The sequence below is a fragment of the Vanellus vanellus genome, assembly GCF_965231255.1.
Source record: "Vanellus vanellus genome assembly, chromosome: 27".
NCBI classification, from domain to species: domain Eukaryota; kingdom Metazoa; phylum Chordata; class Aves; order Charadriiformes; family Charadriidae; genus Vanellus; species Vanellus vanellus.
In genome coordinates this window covers 2,644,659-2,664,378 of record NC_138932.1, presented here as the reverse complement: position 1 = coordinate 2,664,378, position 19,720 = coordinate 2,644,659, and the positions used below count along the sequence as shown (strand labels likewise).

Here is a 19,720-nt window from a genome sequence, read left to right as displayed (position 1 = left end):
GATTGGGGTGGCTGAGAGCACCATCACTGAAATTTCTGAGGGGGGAGGCATTAATAATCCCCATTCTGTCTCTGCAGCCCTTGCCCCCTTGTTATTTCCCTCTTTGTGTCTTAATTTGGCCCATTATTATTATTTTATAAAAGGGCCTTTTCTCCACCCCCTCCCTCTTGAAGACACTCCTTAGACCGATGGGAAAATGGCAAGGAATAATTATGAAAAACATCAGTGGAGAGAGGGCCATCTGAGAGGGATTAAAGGATTACAATTAAAACTCATTTTAGGGAGGTGATGTGACATTAGCGTTTTCATTCTTCCCCCCCCTACCCCCCTTCCCCAAACACCCTCCAGGCTATCTGGGTCTAAGTTGATTAAATGACAAACTCCAGCTCAGAGGGAAACAACAACAAATTAAAAATAGAGTAAAATGAAAAAAAAAAAAAAACCAACAACCCAAAAATGATTTACAAAATTAAGTGAAAATGAGGTCACTGAGAATTACTGAAAGTCTAGCAGCAGCTGGAAACGGGGTGGACAAAGCACCTGCTGCCAATAGCAGGTTTCTGATGGTGGGAGCATCTCTCCTCCGCCTGGTCCAGCAGGCAGGTGAAGATGTCTGAGGTCTCTCCTCCGGGAAATGACTTGAGTTTCAGTTGGGCTGTGGAAATGTCTGCTTTTGGCGGGTTGTGTTGCAGGGTTGGTGCTCCCCATGGTGTTTGTCAGCCCGGTGCTCCGCCAAGGCCGCACGGGGCTTCGCTTTGGGAACTGAGGGCAGCCCCTGTGCTTGCCGGGCTCTTCCTCCAAGAGCCTGGAGCAGATTTGCGGCAGGAGAGCACAACCCGGGAGGTGCACCAGTGCAAAACCAGTGGTTGGAGCTGAGCTAGCCCTCGTTTCTGCCTCGGCGCATCCCTTTCTGGCCCATTTTCTCGTTTCTTATCGCTGTTCGGATTCACACTTTGCAGCTCCTACTAGTGGCTGGAGTCAACCAGACCCTGCTTTGCCGCTCAGACTGGCTTCGCACTGGCTGCGGCACGATTCCCAGGGCTGGAGCCGTGCTCCCACTCTCCTCAAATAAAGCAAAGCAGAGGGTGATGCCTGTGAGACGTTCCCTCTCGTCCATCAGGACCAACAGCAGCTTCTGCCCCTTCCTCCTCTGGCGTGGGGAATCCTGATGGGGCTCCTGAGGACGGGAACTGCTTATCGTGGTGTTAAAATTCGGTGCCGTTGTAAATCAGGGGCGGTGGGAAGGGCAGCACGCTCAGAGTGGGCTGCTGTGGGGAGCTGACATTTCCAAATGGAAACGCACACCGAGCTGGGACTTTATTTTGGTAAGGAAAACAAATTCTGGGATGATTGCTGGCGGTTTCAGCTAAGGGTTACAAAGCCTGCGATGGGGGATTTCCCTTTATAAAACAAAAAATATCTTTAAATCGAATGGTTCGGATGATGTGGGCACCTAAACCCGTGCTGACAGCCTTGTTCGAAGGGGGGATGATGGGGGAGGCAGAGGTGCGCGGCTCAGACTCTACAATTCACAGTCCTTAGGAAGTTTTGGCTGCTGGTATCTGACCTATAGGGGCCCTGGTAGCAACAGCGGGACTGAGTCCACGTCCTGCCCTGAAAGCACAGATCTTCCTGCAGAAACTAAACCACCAAAACCTGCCAGCGCACAGCCTGGGAATGCTTTTTCACCCCAAAGCGTGGGTTTCGGCAGCGCACACAGCTTTGGGCGTGCAGGTCGGGAGCAGAGAGGAGCTTCTCTCTTCTGCGTCTTCACGTTTCTCCGGCCGAAGGGGGTCGGGCTGCGGAGCCAGCTTCTCCCCGTTCGCCTCCATCCCGCAGCCTGGCATAGCCGGGCATCTCATCACGTGGGCGCGCACGTGGGCGCCAGCGCTCGTCATGTGAGATGCCACAGATTGTCTCATATTGGGAGGCAGGGAGAGCTGCAAAAAGCTTAACGGAAGGGAAACTCCCCCTTCTCCCCCCCCCCCCCCCCCCCAACCCCCCATCCAGCCTATTTTCTTTCCTCTCCTTTTGTTTCTGATTTCCGGAACTATGCGGCAAAGCAAAGCGTGGGGAGAAGAAAGAGGCTGAAGAGAGCTGGCATCTGGCAGGGAAAAGAACAAAATAGCAGAGCAGGGCTTTGCTAAGAGCGAGCGGCGACGGCGGAGGGTTCGCAGGGCCCTTTGCCTCCTCGGCACCAACCGCCCGGGACCTGGGCAAACCCCAGGAAAATTCAGGGTCTGAACACGGGGCAGGCTCCCTGGCAGGTATAAACTGGCAGAGAGCTTGCTGGTTAACCGCAGCGGAGTCGTCAGCCCAGCGGCTTGAATTTTAGCCTTTTCGCGGGCATTTTCCCCCTGCCACCCCGTTCACAGCATCTGTCCCTTGATCTCCCGCATCCCCCCAAGCATCCCCAGGCACGCCGGTCCCAGCAATTCATTCCCCGAGGACACGGGCTGCATATCCAACACGGCATGGAGATGCTGGTGTGCGGGAATACGGCCCCATCCTGTGCCCTGTTTGCAAACGGGAGGAGGTCGAGGTGGAGGCGACTCTCCCGCAGCCGCTTTCTCCTGTGCTGAAGTGATCGGAGCGGCGCACTTCTTCCAGCGATGTCCCTTTTACAGTCGGGGCCGGGAGATGCCTGAATATGTTTTATTCCTGTTTTTTCCTCGGTCCCGGCCAGGCCAGTACAGAAAGAGGTCTTTGCATACAGACCCAATGAAGATAATGTTAATTAGGTAAATTAATTAGGACCGAGATGCAGTGTTTTCCCCCTGAGGAGGAAATACAGTAAACTCCATTTTTTTCTGAGCTGTTTATTCAGCCAGGGGGGTCGAAGGAGAATAGCGGTGTCAAAGAAGCTGCCATTTTCAAGGTCCTTGTGTCCCTTCTGCGCCGCCCTCGAAAGGGAACAAAACTCTGTTGACAGCAAAATCTCAGCAGGAGCCCCTGGGCTGAGGGGCACGGGGAAGCGATGTGGAAAGGGTGCCAGGTTTCCGAGCGCCCGGAGGGAACAGGCTTTGGTCTCCGGCGTTTCAATGGGCCGGGAAAAGCAAATCAGAGCCCTTTCAAGGCCAATCATGCTGTTCTGGAAGGCACACACTGGAGACAATGTGCCGTTGGCAGCGGGGCAGGGGGAAAGGGGCTGGGTGGCCACGGCGAGGGCAGGAGAGGTCCTCGGGGCCGGGAGCCGGTCGCTGGGCTCCTGCTCCATCCCATCCCACCTCCCCGGAGCGCTTTGAGAGGTGCTGGGTCCTCCTCAGCATCAGGAATAGCCCGAGGCGGCTGTTTGGGTGGGGGAGATGGGGCGCCCATTCCTCTTGATGTTTTGTGTTGTCCTTTGAGATGCTCACGGCTTTTCCCTCTCCGCCAGCACAGTCGCAGCGTGCACGGCGAAGGAGCGCTAATGCAGCGTGCTTGCTCGCTCACCCTCTTCCCGCCTTTGCTTTCACGGGTTTTAATTCATTCCTCTCCCGAAAGCCTGTGACCAGGAGAGCCTGATCCCAGCCCACACGCTTGGTCCGGTGTCTTTCCCGGCCACGGTGTGTTTTTGAGTGGGTCAATACCCTCCCCGAGACGTGCTGTGGGATAGGGGGGTTTGTGGCTGCAGCGGTGGGTTGGGGTATTTTCGTACCGGGTACTGCTGTATCTCCTGGAGAGGAGCAGGGCTGATTTTGCCAGCTTTTTCGCAGCCTCTCCCGGCCCAGCGCTCTGCCCACAGCACCATCTCCCGTCGGCATCGCTCCGGCTCACGAGGGCAGTGCATCCTGGGAATTTCCTTCCCCGCTGCCAGAATACCTTCACCCCAAGCCCCATCGTGCAGACGATCTTCCTTCGTCATATTTAACCCCCCTTCCCCGTCACTGACCAAAGCCAGGATGAAAGCGGCGGGGTTTGTTTTGTTGGTTTTTTTTTTTTTTTTTCCTCTTTCTTTCTTTTTTTTTTTTAATGGCGTTTCATTAGCCTCCAAATCAGACAGGCTAAACAATGGCGTTCTGTCAGCGATGGGCTTTCGTGCTGATTTCATCTCCTCTCTCATCCGTATGCAAACCAGCCTCCAGCAGGCTTTGGCCATGCCATGGAAACCGAGGTGCGGGCCCGGAATGGGGGTTCTCGGAGTGAGAAATCTCCTGTTCGCTTTTTCCCATTTGCATAATGCAACTTTTCTTCCCCCCAGACACTGAGGCGCTTTGTTTATAGAGAGCCGAGAGAAAGGGGGATGCCGGGGACAGAGGAGGACCGCGGGGAGGGGGGAAGCGCCCGGTGGGAGTGGGGAAGAGGAGGGCAGCTCTCGCAAAAGAAGAACACGCAGAGAAAAGCGCGGGGCGACTGGGAGGGAATATATATGAGGATGGGGACTGGGAAATGGGGCTGGGCCGGTTCCCCGTGATCCTGGGACCCGCGCGCTCCTTTGGCCTCTCTGCGCCAGCCGAAGGGTGTCGGGGGGACTTGGCGTGGCTGAGGATCCAGCTGGGAGCCTGGATCGGCGCTGAATTAAAGCCGGTTGTCATGATAATGCCCCCCAGAGGAAGCAGGAGCCTTTTCAAGCCCCGCGTGAAATACCTCAAAGGGTTTTGTGCAAGAAGCCCCTAAGAACCTCAACTGGTGGAAACCGAAGGTTGTTGGGAGGAATAGCGGTGACCCAAGGGAAGGTGGCTAAGTGACAGCCAGCAGAGCGTAAGGACCCCATGGTCCTGGGAGGTGGGGAGAGAAACCTCGGAGGGGGGATGAAATCATCCCGGATTTATTCCCAAGGACGCGTGGGGCTGGGGGGCGAGGAGGTTAAGCATCGCAAAACTGCAGTCCGTTTCTCGCCCGTGAAACGTGCCAAACTCCAAGGTTGAGCAGGGAGGCAAGGAGGGTGGAGGGATCGGACAGTCCAGTCCCCACCAGTGCCCCCCAGTTTATGGGAGTCACTGGAGGCAAGTCACCTCCCACCTTCTGCACACCGGGGAATCTGCTTCTCTTTGGCAAACCGGTTTGAGACCAACTAACGGGGAGGGCTGAGGGGTTGTTCTTAAAAGCCTCATCGCCTCCGATGGCTGCACCTCCTGACAACGAGCCCTGGCGATGGCTGACGCCCTCCTGAGTCGACAGGGTGTCTGATTTACCAATTGGATGGCTGCGCGTTTAATAGGGATAATAACAATAACAGCAGTGAAAGGTATTAATGGGTGACGGATGGCAGACACGAAACCTGCAGTTAAAAGTATTTTAGGATATGTAAAAAACCCTGTCGATGATTTGCAAATGAGGTACAGATGGTAAAGTCTGCACCAATGGGGATATTTTGGGGATTTTTGCCTCAAAGCGGAGCCACTCTCTTTTTAAGGTGATTTAGCGCAAGTGGGATGTACAGACATCCGCTACCGAGTGAAAGGCTCCTATAGGTACTGTAAAAATGTGATTGATGCTCCGAAGTGTGGGACGCTTCGCCAGACCCCGCAAAATCCCGTGGGACCGGCCGCAAGGGCAGCGCCGGCAAAACGATGGGCAGGAGCCTCGGTGACGCGCAGGCTCTTGCCCGCCCGCGGAAATTGCGCGGGTTTGGGCTGGAATTGGTTCAAGCCCCACTTGTGCCGTTTGTGCTTTGGGGCTCTGGTTGCACTTGGGACCAGACGTTACTCCGTCCCCTTTAAAGAGCAGCTGGGATGGATCTTGGATGATCTACGGGACGTAAAATATTAAATATCTACCTGTGGGCAGGAAAACCCTGCAGTCTAATCTCAGCATCTGATGATTACAGTGTTCTGGGACGGGGGTGGGGGGGGAAATGAAGGGAAAAATATTAGTGCTTTGGAGGATTATGCCGTAGCTCCGCAGAGTGCCTTTAGCCAGCAGTAATGCCCACCTTGACATCCATCTCGGGCGCAGCGGTAAATTCGCGGAGCGCAACGCTGCATCGCTGACGTGCCGCGGGGAGCGGCTGGGCTGCTGCTAATGCCCTGTAAAAGGGACGGGGGTTTTGAGGCGGCCGATTTGGGGCTTTTTCTCTTTGGGTTTAGTCTGGTTTCTGCAGAAAACGAAGATTGCCGCGATCACAAGGGTGCGTCTGTCCTTTCTCACCTCTCTCCCAGGAACTTCTGAAACGGGAAGACTTCAGCCCCCTTTGGCTCGACGTCAGTTTTTCGATCCCCAGCCTGCGGGATCTGCTTTGGGGCTTTAGTTACGTTGGTTTTTCAGAAGCTCATTTCTACTGTTGACTCCAAAAAGCGGTTTTTACTTATGCACAAAAGACCGGTGAAGGGCTGTGACCCTTCCCTGCGGACAGGGGTCTGCGTGGCGGGGGTTTGCCGGGGTGCAAAGTGCAAATGCCTCTACCCGGGGCTAACGAGCTCTGTGGTTAAAGAAGCACCAGAGCATCTTAGTCCAAGGAGATTTCAGCCCAAACGGGCTTTTCTGAAGGAGCCTGGCACGTCTACAGGCAGCGCCTGCCTGCTCCTGCCCGCGTTGTGCTTGCGGAGTCAGGCGGTTGCCTGTCCAAAGGCATCGTGGCCACCATCGTGGCCACCTTTGGGCAGTGACTTGGGAGGAGAAGGAAGGAGCAGGCTGTGATTAAAACACTCGACTTGGGTGTAAACCGCTTTGCAGTTGGCCCGTGCCAGGACGGGGAAGGGGCAGCGGGTCGGTCTCTGCCGGAGCAGGGAGAGGGCTTCCCGGCATGGCTTCCGCGCTCGCCCTCCCACCCTCCGGCCCGTTGGTCATGCCAATTTGTCACCAAGCTGGGATTTCAATTAAACCCCAAAAGGCAGGGGTCAGGGGTTAAGCAAACACGGTGGTAAAGGCCACTCGCCTGGAGGGCTTTCCTGGGGCCGCTGGTGCCGGCCCCTCGCTTTACACAGTCCCGATTGACCCGGGCTGAGGGTCGGCATTGTTCCCCGCGCTCCATTCAAGAGGCAGTTTGTCAATAAAATTGACCTCTCGGCTTCCGGGGATGCTGCCGCCTCCTCTTCCTCCCTCTCCCGCCGGTTCGGCTGGAGCAGAGCGGACGGTCCCTGCGTGGTCTTCGCAGCCCGGGCAGTGCCGAGGGTGACAGCGGGGACGGGAGCAGAAAGGCCACGTGCTGCGGGGCACAGCAGCGATCGCGGCAGCTTCTTCTCCCCGTGTTTTATTTTTATTTATTTATTACCAGTCTCTGCCCTTCGGCCTTTTGCGTCTGAAGGCAGTTTCCAGCCGGACCACTCGGAAACATCATCGCAAGCGCCGGATTCATTCATCCTCTCCAGATCTTGGTCTTTTATGGCCGTTAACAGCCGCTCCCCTGAGCAGCCCGTGACGGTTTGGTGCTCATCGCTGCTCGGGCAGGGTTGATGCCGGAGGTCTTCTCCAGCAGAACCGAGCGCCGCCGTCCCTCCCCATTACACAGCCGACACCGAAGTCCCGACGCAGGGCAGCATCTCTCCCTACCAAACCGCCGGCGCGTCCACCCGCTGCCGCCCCCATCCCGCTTTTTGGGGAGAGACCGAGGCTTCCCGGTGGGTTCGGGCGGTGGGACTGCATCGGCCGCTGCTCCTGCGGGCTAATTGTGCCGGGCAGCGTTGCAAAGAAGCAGTGCTTGAACCTGCAAGCCTGAGGAGGCCGTTTCAGGGGCGAGATAAATGGATATCGCGGCGCAAGTGGCAATTAGCGTGGGTAAAGAGCCCCTTAGTGACTGTCCCTTACATAACACCTTTGTTCCAGGCCCTTCACTTCATATTCAGTTTGTAAATAAACTTGACTCCCAGTTTTACTGGGGCCTTTATTCCCTCTTTATTTTATTTTATTATTCTTTTAACCCGGCAAAGAACGAGCCGATTGTTCGCCGGCGGGGAGACGCGGCGCTTTGAGGCGCTGCCCGGCCTCGGCGTTGCCCGCTCGCCCCGAAACGGGTGCCGGCAGCAGCCAACGCCGGAGCCACCCACGCGACCGCCATGCCAGGGATTTTAATTGCTTTGCCCCTGCTGACGATGCCCGGAGGCTCATTACGCTGCGGGCGATGAATGGGGACCTGAAAATGGGGCTTTGTAATTGCAGCGGGTGGAAGGCGGTGGGGGCTTTCGTCCTGGGGGTGGCTTGGCACAGGGGCTGAGCTCTGCCCCCCAAGTTTGGGGTCAGGGAGGGAGCGTGGGGGACTCTGGATCAGCCCCAGTTGCAGGGACCTGTCTCTAATTCGCACCGTATTTGCCTCATCACCGTATAACCCGTGGGGCCCGGGAGGTCTGCACCCATGGGTGGCCTCTGCCGTGCCGGCGGTGAGAGGATGCTCCGGGGCACGGCGGGATGTGCCTTGGTGGATTTGGGACACTCGGTCCCAGGCTTTGGGCACGCTGCGGGGATGGCACGCAGGGCTCGATGGCTCTCCTGCCTTTAACCTGCCACCCTCACATGGTTTGCTTGTGCTGGGTCCTTTTCCAAAGAGCGGGGATCGTTTGGGGAGTTAGGGAGATGTTTAGAACCACGGGCTCTTCCTCCACCGCCGGCTCTTCCCTTAGAACCAGGAGCTCTTCCTCCACCACCGGCTCTTCCCTCGCCACGGCACAGCACTGCCGGTCTTTCAGACAGCCCAGCGCCGGTGCTGGTGATGCTGTGCCGCGATGGGAAGCCGTCGGGCGCTGCTCTTTGTTCGGCACGGAGATGGTCGGGCCCCTGCTCCTCTCCTGAGCCTTCCCTCTCCCATATGGTGCCCATTATTAGACGTGTGCACCAGCCTCGTCTGACAAGGAGCTTTACAGGTGTCGCTCGGATAACGATTCACACTCTTAACGAAGGTGGGAAAGATGATTAGCTGGCTTTCTATCAAACAGCACACGGCATCAGCTGTTCCTGGGGGTGGGGGGGTGGGGGGGGGGCTGTGGATGTGTAAGGACACGTACGCCGGGAGCGCCGGGAGCGCCGGGAGCCCGGGCTTTGTCCTGCCTCTAATTCCAATGGACTCTTGGGCACCTCTTTGTGTGCCTTAGTTTCCCCAGCTGTAACAGATAGACGTTGTTATTGCTTTTCCTTGTAAAACCCCCTTTGAGCAGCTGATTGAGCTCCTGCATTAGCAAGAGGTGATTTAGGCAGGTCTCTCGGCAGCTGGGCTGCCGCGGGAGAGGGCAAGGGAGCTGTCGGAGCCGGGGTCCTCAGGGGACAAGGCTGGCGAGGGCAGGGGAGGGGGGAACGTGAATTAAATGAGCCCCCTGGAAGCAGGGATGCCGTGTGGTGCGTCTGGAGCGTGTCCCGCAGGCTGCGAGGGCCCCGCGGCGGGGGGAAAGGGTCCCTGGTGCCAGCGGGGCACCGGCAGGGCTTGCTCCACGTGGATGCGGCCGTGCCCTTCCCCTGCCTGCGTCGTGTTGGCGGGGCCTTGGGCTTTTCCTGCAGGTGTATTTTAAATAAAGAGTCCTTTAGCAGGAGGGTCCCAGCGTCGCTGAGCCCGACGCACGCACACCGTGCAGCCAACCCCTGCGAGCCGGCAGAATTTCTTCGCCGGCTCTTCCCGCATCTCGAATGTTGTTAGAGAGAGAGGGGCGAAAGAGGAAAATGAGAATAAAATGAGCTTTTCTCAGCTGTCCTTTTGCTCCTGTGCGGGGAAAGCGGTGCTGACTCGCGGTGCGTCAGGCTGCGAGCTGAGGATGAGCCCGGCTTGGAAAAGCGACGGAGCGGAGGGCTCCCCGCAGGGCAGGGGAAACTGAGGCACGAGCGGCGCCTTGCCACCCAAACCACCCTCGAAGCAGAAGAGGTGTGAAGGTGGGGTGCTCGCCCAAGTTCCTCCTGCCTTCCCGGGCTGCGATCCGCCGCCGCGACCCGCCTGTCCCGGGACGGGTCCCCCGGAGCTGCGGGCAAAGCCGGCGCTGCCTCTCCCCGAGCTAGCGGGGCCGGCGGGATTATCTGCTTAGCTGCACCATCTGTTCGCCAAACTGCCATCATTATGTTCAACTTGGGAAGAAAACGGCCCCTACAGAGAAGCAATTTGTTCGCTGACTAAACCTTTCAGGCTCTCGCCGGCCGAACCTACCCTGGCCGCCGCCGCACGGGCGAGCTCGCCGCTCGCGCCCGGCTCGCTTAAACAATCTGCGGGGAGAGTGGCGGCGCGCAAGCTTGGTCGCGCTGGTAAATGGGAGCAGGGAGGGCGCAGGGCTCCCCTAATCCGATTACAAAACATAACAGCCTTTCAGAGGGGCCGGGGGGGCCGGGCAAGAGGAGGAGGAGGAGGGAGGTCCATTTCACACCCGACCCCTCCGTCTGGGGGTCTCGCAATGATCTCACTGGAGGGGCTTTTCTTCCCGTCGCAGTGGGTTGCTTTTGAAACGTGCTGCGAGGAGATCAAAAAGGGGAAAGGGAAAGAGGAGGAAAGAAGCCTGGGAAAGAGGAGGAGAGGGTTGGGAAGGAGGAGAGGTGGGAGGGGGTGGCTTGGGGTTGGGGGTGAGTCCCGCACCCCGGGTCGGGGGTGTTGGCTGGAGCCGGGCACCCCCTTACTGAGGCATCGGTCCTCGTGCCGCTTCTCCCTCTTGCATCCCTCCGGGGAGCGGTGCGTGGCACAGGGACATGGGGACGTGGGCATGTGGGCACATGGGACGTGTCCTGCCCCGGGACCCGAGCGTGAAGTGGGGCTGGGGTCTCTGCACGCAGCGGGGACAGCAGAGACCCTCCCCAGCGCCTGCGGTGGCAGCAGGGACGGGGCCGCGTGGCCCACTTCCCTGGGTTACGTGGTGGAAATTCGGCGGCACCGAAGCAAATGTGTTGATTTCAGCAGGTTTTCTGTAACAAATAACTGAAGCTGGATAAGTTGAAGTGATGGTTTGACTTATATCAAAGCGAGAAGTTTTGAATTTCCGCTGTGGAGCAGTGCTTCAGACTCCAGATTTTCTCTAATTTGATTTAATTCCTTTTAGAAAGGATAAAGAGCACGGCGATGTTTTATGGGTCTATGTTTTTTATGGTTTAATGTTTCATGGTCAGCCTGCAACCAAATGATTATTTTATTTTTTTCATCTTTGATGCAATAATTAAAAAAAGATATCTGTGTTTCAGCAGCAGCAGGTATTAAAACAAGATGGTCCCGAACGTGGCTGCTTACCCCAAACCTCCCTGCGCTGGCCCTGAACCCCCTGTCCCCTCTGCATGGGACGGGGCTTGTGACCCCCTCCCCAGGGACCGGTGCTGGCAGCTGGGGACACTTGCGCCCGCGGGAACCCCACGTGGCGAGCGCCGGAGTCTGGCACTGGAGGTGTGAAAGTGTCTGGCGACCGCCCCCGGGCCTCATGGGTCCCGCTGGGGACCCCCGGCACAGCCACCACCGCCCCTCCGGGAGCCCTTTGGGGCTCTGCCCCGGCTCCAGTTGGCTTCGCCTGAGCTGCCGCATCCGCAGGGTGCTGGAAGCGGCTCCCGGGTGGGGGGTTTGGGGGCTGCTGCCCGCGCCTGGGGCAAGGCAGGCAGGGTGAGACCCTCTCGGCGATGGAGACACGGGGTGCCGGGGGTCCTGGAAAGCCAGGGGGGACCCGGGGGCTGCGGTGGCCAGGGGAGCACCCCTCTCCCGAGGGGACTGGGGGGCCCTTTTCCGTTTTGAGGAGGGGGGCTTCTTCTTGTCCCCAGTGCAAGGTGATGAGCGGTAAGTGGTCCCTGTGCTGGGGACCCCAGTATCACCCTGGTCTTGCCCCCCGGGTGCTGGGTGCTCTGGGCTGCAGCCAAAGCTCTGGGAGGGTACCCCCCTCATGGGGTGGGGGTGGGGGGGCAATGGGGATGGGGCAACCCATGAAACCCAGTGCATGGGTCTTTAGGGTGAAGGAGGGTCCTGAGGGAAACTCAGGCAGCAAAGCCGGGCGGGTGCCGCGTGAATTCCCGTGGCAAAGGCTGAAGCTACAAAAGTTCTCCGTCTTTTCATCGTTGTGTGCAAAAATGTCCGTAGAAAGTCTTTTCTGCTTTCTGTGGAGCCTTGGTACGCCCCTTCCCCAACACGCCCCCCCCCCCCTCATTGCCGCCTTCTCTTGGGAGAGCAGTAGATGGGGAAACTGAGGCAGAGAGCGGTGAGGGGAAGTGGCTGAGCCAGTGCTGGACACCCTGGGGTGTCCCTGGAGCAAGCTGGGTCACTCCCACCGCAAGCACCCGTGTCACTGCGGCATCTCTTCACCCTGCAAAGGCCCGTGGGCACCCGACTGCTCCCAAAACCGTTGGGACCAGGAGCTGGCTCCCACCTGGGGACAAGCCTGGCTGTCTCTGGCGCAGGCTGCCGGGAAATTTGGGTTGCCAGAAGCTGTCCGGCACTGGTGATGCCAGCAGAGGGTCGAGCCTGGTGGTGCAGGACCTCACCGAGGGGTCGGGCTCATCAGACCAAGGTGCTGGTCCTCGGCTCCTTTCTGCTCGCCCTGCGGTCGCATCCTTCCTCCGCCACCTGCGCCAACGCGGAGACACAGAGAAGGGCAGAAACGGGCCTTGCTTGGGGCAAAGCGGGACTGGATGGGAGGCTTTAATGAAGCTGTCTCCCTCCATGGAGAAGCATCCAACCGCTGCTGCCTGAGCCTCGTTGAACCCCTTTATTTTTTCCAGCAAACCCCAACTTTACCTCTGGGAGGACGGTGTTCTCCAGGTTCCGCGTGTCCGGGGGAGATCTCAACCCCTTCATTTTCAGGACGGCTCCTGAGGATGCCCGAATAGCCGGGCGAGGGCGTCTGAGAGCGGGGCGACCGCCCCAGCCCGGCTCCTCTCGCCGGGCTTCCCCTGACATCTAGCGGCAGCGCCGGGCGGGGGCTCCGCCGGGCACCGGCACCGGCACCGGCACCGGGGGGGGGGATCGTGATGGGCTCTGCCCACCCCGGCTGACCACAGAGGCGGTCACAGACCGGCGGGGAACCTCTGGAGCTCATCTACTCCATCTCCCCCTGCCAGAGAGGGGTCACCCGCTCGTTTTTCCCCGTGGTCAGACGGACCCTCCCGTGTCCCAGTTTGCGCCCATCGCCCCTCGTCCTGTCGCTGGGAAGAGCCCGGCCCCGTCCCCTCGCCATCGCTCGGCGTTGATGAGATCCCCTCTCAGCCCTCTCCTCTCCGGGCTGAACCGCCCCGGCTCTCCCCGCCTGTCCCCGGCAGAGAGACGCTCCAGTCCCTGAGCATCTCCGCAGCCTCCGCCGGACCCTCTCCGTGTCTGCCTTGAACTGGGGAGCCCCGCACTGGGCACAGCGCTCCAGCTACGGCCTCGCCAGGGCAGAGCAGAGGGATGACCCCCCTCAACCTCTTTTTAACGCACCCCAGGCTACCATTGGCCTTCTTGGCTACAATGGCACATTTCTCGCTCAAATGATGGGGGGGGGGTCACTTTGGGGCTGCTCCTGGCTTTCCCCCCCCCACCCCCCCCAGCCAAAACTCGTCACTTGCCCCCACCAAACCCCATCACTTCCCCTGCCCCTCGCACCCGCTTTGTCTCATCCCACCGGAGGCAAAACTCACCCGTCAGGCAGCCCCCGAGGGTGGCGAGCAGCAGGGTGACAGGCAGGGCGCAGAGCTGGTAGAGCGCCTGATCGGTGGCCGTCCGGCTGCCCTGGGCCACCAGCGGGAACACGAGCTCCAGCCTGCAAGCCGGAACGGGGATGGGTTTTTGGGGAGCTTGTTCACCCCGGCAGGGAAACGGGGGTGCTCCCACTCGTGGCTGCAGGTGATGTGTGATAAGGGGGTGCTGTAACAGAGGGTGTGTGGAGCATCCCCCATTTCAGGGGTTGTGGCGGCCCCAGCGTGGCACGTGGCGTCACCGCCACCCCTGATTCTGGCTCTTCTCACCTGCCACCATAAGTGTCTGCAGTGGCCAGTGCCGTCAGCAGCGTCCCCAGCAAGGCGCCCAGGATCCCCGGCAGCCCATGGACGTTGTGAACCCCACACGTGTCCTGGGTTTTCAGCCTGGAGCGCAGGACGGGCTGGGAAGAACGTCAGGAAGAGCCGGGGCTCAGATGGGGGATGCTTACCCGGGGAGGCTGTGCCACAGCCGGTTGGCAACACAGCCTCCCCCAGAGGCAGGTGGTCCCCTGACCTGGGACCGATGTCCTCTGCTGTCCCAAGGTGACTCACCGTGAGGAACCTGAAGCCAAGCGGGGGGATGAGGCCAGCCAGAAACCCCGCGGTGAGGGCTCCGAAGGGGGTGACCAGCATCTCCCCGGCCATACCCATCACAGCCACGCCAGCCAAGGTGGCATCCTGGATCTGAACCTGATGGAGCAGGACACGGTTGGGAAATTGGCTCCGTGGAGGGTATCAGCGTGGGGCTGGGGGGATTTGGGATTCCTCAGGGATCAAATTGGGTCTTAACAAACCTAAGAAAGCCTAATGGTCATCCCTTTTTGTGTATTCATGCTCGCCATCCCTGTAGGATGGACATGGGCAGTGCATGAGATTGGGTTTGTCCCAGGAGAAGACCTACCATCCGCAGGGTGCTCTCCTCGTAGAGGACAGGCGAGAGGACAAAGGTGGCCAGGGTGCTTGCGGCCAACGAGAAGTAGGTGTTGAGCGTTGCCCAGGGCTCGGCGTTGTTACGGACCGTGGTGGCTGAGGTGAAGCTGGGCCAGAAGATCCACAGGTAGATGGTTCCTGCGGGGAAGGGGAACAGACGGGTTTTGATGTTGGGGTTGATCCCTCGTGGGAAAGAAACTTCTTGCTGGTGCCGAGGGATGCAATCAGCCCCAGCTTGCAGTGTGCGAGGTTCAGGTTGGACACGAGGAAAAGCTTTTTCCTGCAGGGAGGGTGGCTCTGCCCCAGGACAGGTCCCCGGGGAGGTGGAGGACCTCTCTGTCCTTGATGGTTTGCAGGGCTCTGCTGGTCAAAGCCGTAGCCGTGCTGTCCTAATGTTGGTGATGCTCCTTCCACCACCACGTCTGTGACTCGGGTGTTGTAGGATTCGAGCTCCATACCAACCACAGCAAAGACATCTGGCTGGTGGCCCGTGTCCTGCTGTTCTTTCCTCTTGTCCACGTGAGGCCGGTGCAAGATCCGCGAAATCATCAAGCCGAAATAAGCACCGAAGGTGTGGACGGTCAAGGAGCCCCCGCTGTCACTTATCTGGTGAGTACAGAAAAACAGCGTGTGGGAAGGGGGGCGTATGGGATTTGTCTCTCCAGACAAGGCAGGTCTTGACATGAGGAGCCTAAACCCATGGTGACCCCCTTTTCTGGTGGCCCCCCCCGATCACTGACTCACCCCCATGAGACTGAGCAGGATGTATTCGTTGAGAGCGAAGAGGGTGACTCCCAGCAGGGTCAGCAGCAGCATCTGGACGGGGTTTACCCTGCCCAGAACAGCTCCGGTGGAGATCAGAACGGCTGCGGTGCAGAAGTCGGCACTGACCATGCTGGGAAGGAGAGGGGAAGGTGTGGGGCTGGACCCGGCTCTGCCCGTGGGGGGGGGCCGAGCGCGGGAACTGGGGAGAGCAAGGGTTGGGGGGGGGACACGGACGGGAGCTGAGCCTGCAGCCCCGCGTCCCACCGCTCCTGCAAGCTGAAGGGGCGGCCCGAGCCTTGCCATGCCGGTGACAAAGGGACATCTGGGCTTGAGTGTGCCCCCCCCCTAAATGCCCGGCTGTAACGTCGGGCAGGACTTAGGTAGTCCTTATTAGTGTGGTACTCAAATAACCCCGAAGCCTGGTCCTACTCGTGCTCGCGATGCTCCTCCAAAGCCGAGCTGTGAGTTTTACGGAGGGGGGAGCCAGTGTGCCAGGGCTGCACCCGGCATGACCAGGGCTGGGCGGCAGCAGCTCCCTCCCGCCTTACCTCTGAGCTCCCACGTAAATTTTGCCATTCAGGAAGAAGTATAAAAACCCCTGGATCAGTACGGCCCACTGGACGGCGAAGGCCACGATGAGGATGCTGATGGCCACGCTGCCCGGCCCATAGCGGCCGAGGAAGGCCACCAGGAGCCCGAAGCCAAGGAGAGCTTGGAGGTGGACATCCCGGAAACCTGGCAGAGCGGAGAAGGATGGGTCGGGAGGCGTCCAGGGCAGACAGCCACAGTCCCACCTGCCGGTCCCCCCGGGGGGGCTCAGACACCCCCTGCCCTAACAGATTTTGGGGAGCTGAAGGCTTTAACCTTCAAATCAGCCTTGCTCCGCCTACGTGTCTCCGGAACCGTGGTGGATCTGGTCTTGGATCTCCCTTGGAGATCTCCAGCGGAGAGCACGAGTGGTTGTTGCTTGTGCTGGTGACAGGTAAAGTCGTCCCTGCCTGCCGCGGTCCCTGCGGCTCTGCTCGCAACCGCCCCGTGCAGGTACCTCGGTACGCGCACGTGGTTCGCCCTACAGCTCAGAAACCTCTTGGGGTGGCCGAGAGCCGTCTACACCAGCGCAAAGGTGGGTCGGAGATGTCAGCCACCCCCTGGGACCTCTCTGCTGTCCCCCAAAAACATCACGTCCCGCTTCACAGGAGAAGAGGAGCAGAAGGGTGAACAGAAAAACGGTACCAATCCGGTCCTGTTTGGCGGCAAACCAGAGCAGGGGGGGGAGGGGGGATGAGATTCTCACTTGGGCTAAATGCCCTTTGCACCCTTCGGCTGTGCCGAGAGTTGTGCCGGAGCCGTGAGTCACTGCTTGCGCTGGGTGGGGTTACGTGGGCAGGCGAAACCAGGAGAACCTGCCTGCTCCCTGCCAGGCTGCTCCCGTTCCGCTCGGCTCCCCTCCCTCTGCCGCGGCGCTCCGGGGGCTCCTTTCCAATCCAAGCTTTGCCCTCGACTCGGAAAAACCGGGATCAATCCTTCATCCCCCAGCCCAGGATGGGTTCCGCAGCGAAGCCCAGCGTGTAGGAGGGATGCTCCCAGCGGGGCAGACCCCCAGCCCCGCGTCGGACCCCGCGGCAGCACCGAGGGAGCCAAATCCTCCACGAAAGGAGCTCCGGTGCAAATCCCTCGGCGCTGCGAAACCCAGCGGGTTGGTGGGAAGTTTTGCAGACCCCAAAACTACCGTGATCCCCCCGCCCCGGGGATGGGAGGACAACCCCAGGTTTGTCACTGCACCCGGTGATCCCCGCTGTGCTCCGGCTCTTAAAATATCCCTGGTTTAGGCTTGGCTTTGTCCAAGCACGCGGGAAATCCTTGCAGCACGTCTGCTTTCCGCCCACCGACCCCTCCTGGGTGGGCTGCACCGGTACCCCAACCCTGCGGCTTGATGTTCCCCCTCCTCTCTTTTGACCCAGAGCTGGATGGTGTGACAGGTCCGCAGCCTGGACATGGTGACATCCCGTGCCACCCCCTCAGCAGCGCCTGGGGACAGGATAGAGCCGCTCTCTGCACCCACCCGGGGCGACGGTACTCACGGGGATGCTGAAAACCCGAGTCCTGGTTTTTCCAGCTACAGTTCGGCTGTTGGGAGCAGAGACCGGAGCTGCTCTCTGGGCTGTACCGGACAAAGGCGGCGAAGAGGATGATGGTGAGGATTTGGAGGAGGAAGCACAGCCCGGAGAGCCGGAGCCTGGAGGCGATGGTGTCCTCAGGCATGTCGCGGGGTAGCCGGGGTAGGCAAAACCCCCCCGAAACCGGGGAGACACGAGGAGAGACGCGCCGGGGCTGCAAACTCCGCCTGCCGCGGTGGCTGCCAGGTCCTGCCCTCGCCGCGGTGCTTCCCACGGGCGGAAGAGCCGGCCGGGAGCAGGACGGAGCTGCCAACACGGAAACCCCGGGGTTGGCCACCCCGGCACGCCTCGGCGTCTGGTTTTGTCACCTCAGGTGGCTCAGGACACTGCGGCGGGGAAGAGCGCGGGGCTTTTGGTGTCGGTGTCCGTCTCGGGCTGGGTGCCAGCGGGTCGGGGTGGGATGCTGGGGGGAGCCGTGGCTGGGGGATCCCCTGAGGTTTCAGCCTTTCGGGAGGTTTGGCGTGGGAGAAACGTGACGGTGTGGGGGGTGGGAATCAGGTCAGATGGGGGAGATGGAGGGTGGTGCAGCGAACGCGGTGGGACTGAGCTGGTGGGATCCGGCAAGCTCAGCGAAGCCAGGTGGAAACTACGCGGTCAGTAGGAAAAGTGATGGATCAGGGGGACTTTGGTGAAGAATCACGCAATCCCAGACCGGCGGGGGGGTCGGCAGGACCCTCTGGAGCTCATCTCCTCCACCCCCCGGCCAGAGCGGGGGCACCCAGAGCAGGTCGCACAGGATGGGGTCCAGGCGGGGTCTGAATCTCTCCAGAGAAGGAGACTCCACCGCCTCTCTGGGCAGCCTGTGCCAGCGCTCCGCCACCCTCATGATACAGATGTTCCTCCCCGTGTTCAGACGGACCCTCCCGTGTCCCAGTTTGTGCCCGTCGCCCCTCGTCCTGTCGCTGGGCACCGCTGGGAAGAGCCCGGCCCCGTCCCCTCGCCATCGCTCGGCGTTGATGAGATCCCCTCTCAGCCCTCTCCTCTCCGGGCTGAACCGCCCCGGCTCTCCCCGCCTGTCCCCGGCAGAGAGACGCTCCGGTCCCTGAGCATCTCCGCAGCCTCCGCCGGACCCTCTCCGTGTCTGCCTTGAACTGGGGAGCCCCGCACTGGGCACAGCGCTCCAGCTACGGCCTCGCCAGGGCAGAGCAGAGCAGGGGGGGATGCCCCCCCTCAACCTTTTTTTAGTGCACCCCAGGCTACCATTGGCCGCCTTGGCCACGAAGGCACATTGCCGGCTCACGGGCTACCAGTCGTCCACCAGAGATGAGCCGTGGGGCTGCGTGGGGAGGAGGAGAAGCTGAGTTGGGGAAATTAAGGGTGAGGAGCGGAGTCGGAGGCTGCGGTGGGCAACCGGTGCCGGGAGAGGTCGGGGGGAGCCGGAGCACCGGAGTTCCCTTTGCTTTGTTTTGGCCGCTTCTGCCTGTGCGGAGTGGTGGTTGTAACGTACCGAATAATGCCAAAAAAGGGAGAGGAAGAGAAAAGCAGCCGAGAAGTAAAACACAGCGTGTGTTTGGGAAGTGAGTCGGGTAATTCCTTTCCGCAGCGCCGGGCCAATTTATGACCTCAGATAAGCAGCATGGGGTGGGGGTCATGCCCTGACGCCAACGGGATGGGAAAGGGGAATGAGTCACTTTTTGGAAGCCCCGGCGAGCGCCCTGCTTCGGGCTGTGGTTTTGTGAGAGCCGAAGGGTGTAGCTGTTGCCTTCACTTGGGAAAACCGCAAGAAACGACTCCGCTGGTTGGTGGTACCACGGGGCTGGGAAAAAGCATCCTCCGGCCAAGGAGCCCCGAGCCGCTGCTGGGGGGGTTTGGGGGGGTTGGGGGTCACGATCTGCTTTTGCAGCCGTGGGCATAGGAATTGGGATGGAGGGGGATCGCGGGCGCTCTCCGAACAGCCGCAGACCCCCAAAATAACGGTGGGGAGAGGTGGGAGAAGAAGGCGCAGTGCTGCTGTGGGTTTAACCTTTCCCTGCGGGGGGTGGGGTGGGGGGTGGGGGGGGGAGCAAAACCTCTGGCCGCCTTTTGCTCATCAAAATGAGCCAAAGCACTGACCTTTTTGAGCTGGGAGAGCCTTGAGGCTTCCAGTCCAGCCTGCTGGTGTCCAAGCGAGGGCAGGTCTTTGCATTAACCCCTCCAAACAACCAAATTTCCAAATTTGAACAGAGAGTGGACCGGGGGCAAGGGGCCGGGGAGCCAGCGCACGTCCTGGTGCTGCTTTCCCCCCCCCACCACCACCACCCCACCACCCCCCGGAGGAGGTTTGTTTTCCGCGCCGTGGGTGCCACGGCGAAGCCGGGATCATTGTGTCCTTCGGTGGCGGGGACAGACGTGGCGGGGACAGACGCCGCTTGTCTCCTGTTTCCTTTGAGAAGAGCTTCCCCCAGCCCTGG

The 19,720-nt window shown here is 60.1% G+C and overlaps 1 protein-coding gene across 1 annotated transcript; it reads right to left on the bottom strand.

Moving 5' to 3' along the window:
- Nucleotides 1–9,916: 9,916 nt before the first annotated feature.
- Nucleotides 9,917–17,415, bottom strand: RHBG (Rh family B glycoprotein; the record flags this gene model as incomplete). Its single annotated transcript, XM_082496112.1, is given in 13 exon segments — nt 9,917–10,032; nt 11,822–11,942; nt 11,945–12,183; nt 12,186–12,269; nt 12,272–12,349; nt 13,399–13,520; nt 13,726–13,859; nt 14,011–14,148; nt 14,360–14,526; nt 14,847–14,994; nt 15,133–15,283; nt 15,702–15,888; nt 17,235–17,415. Coding segments are annotated over 13 exon segments (1,866 nt in total).
- Between the last annotated feature and the right edge of the window lie 2,305 nt (nt 17,416–19,720).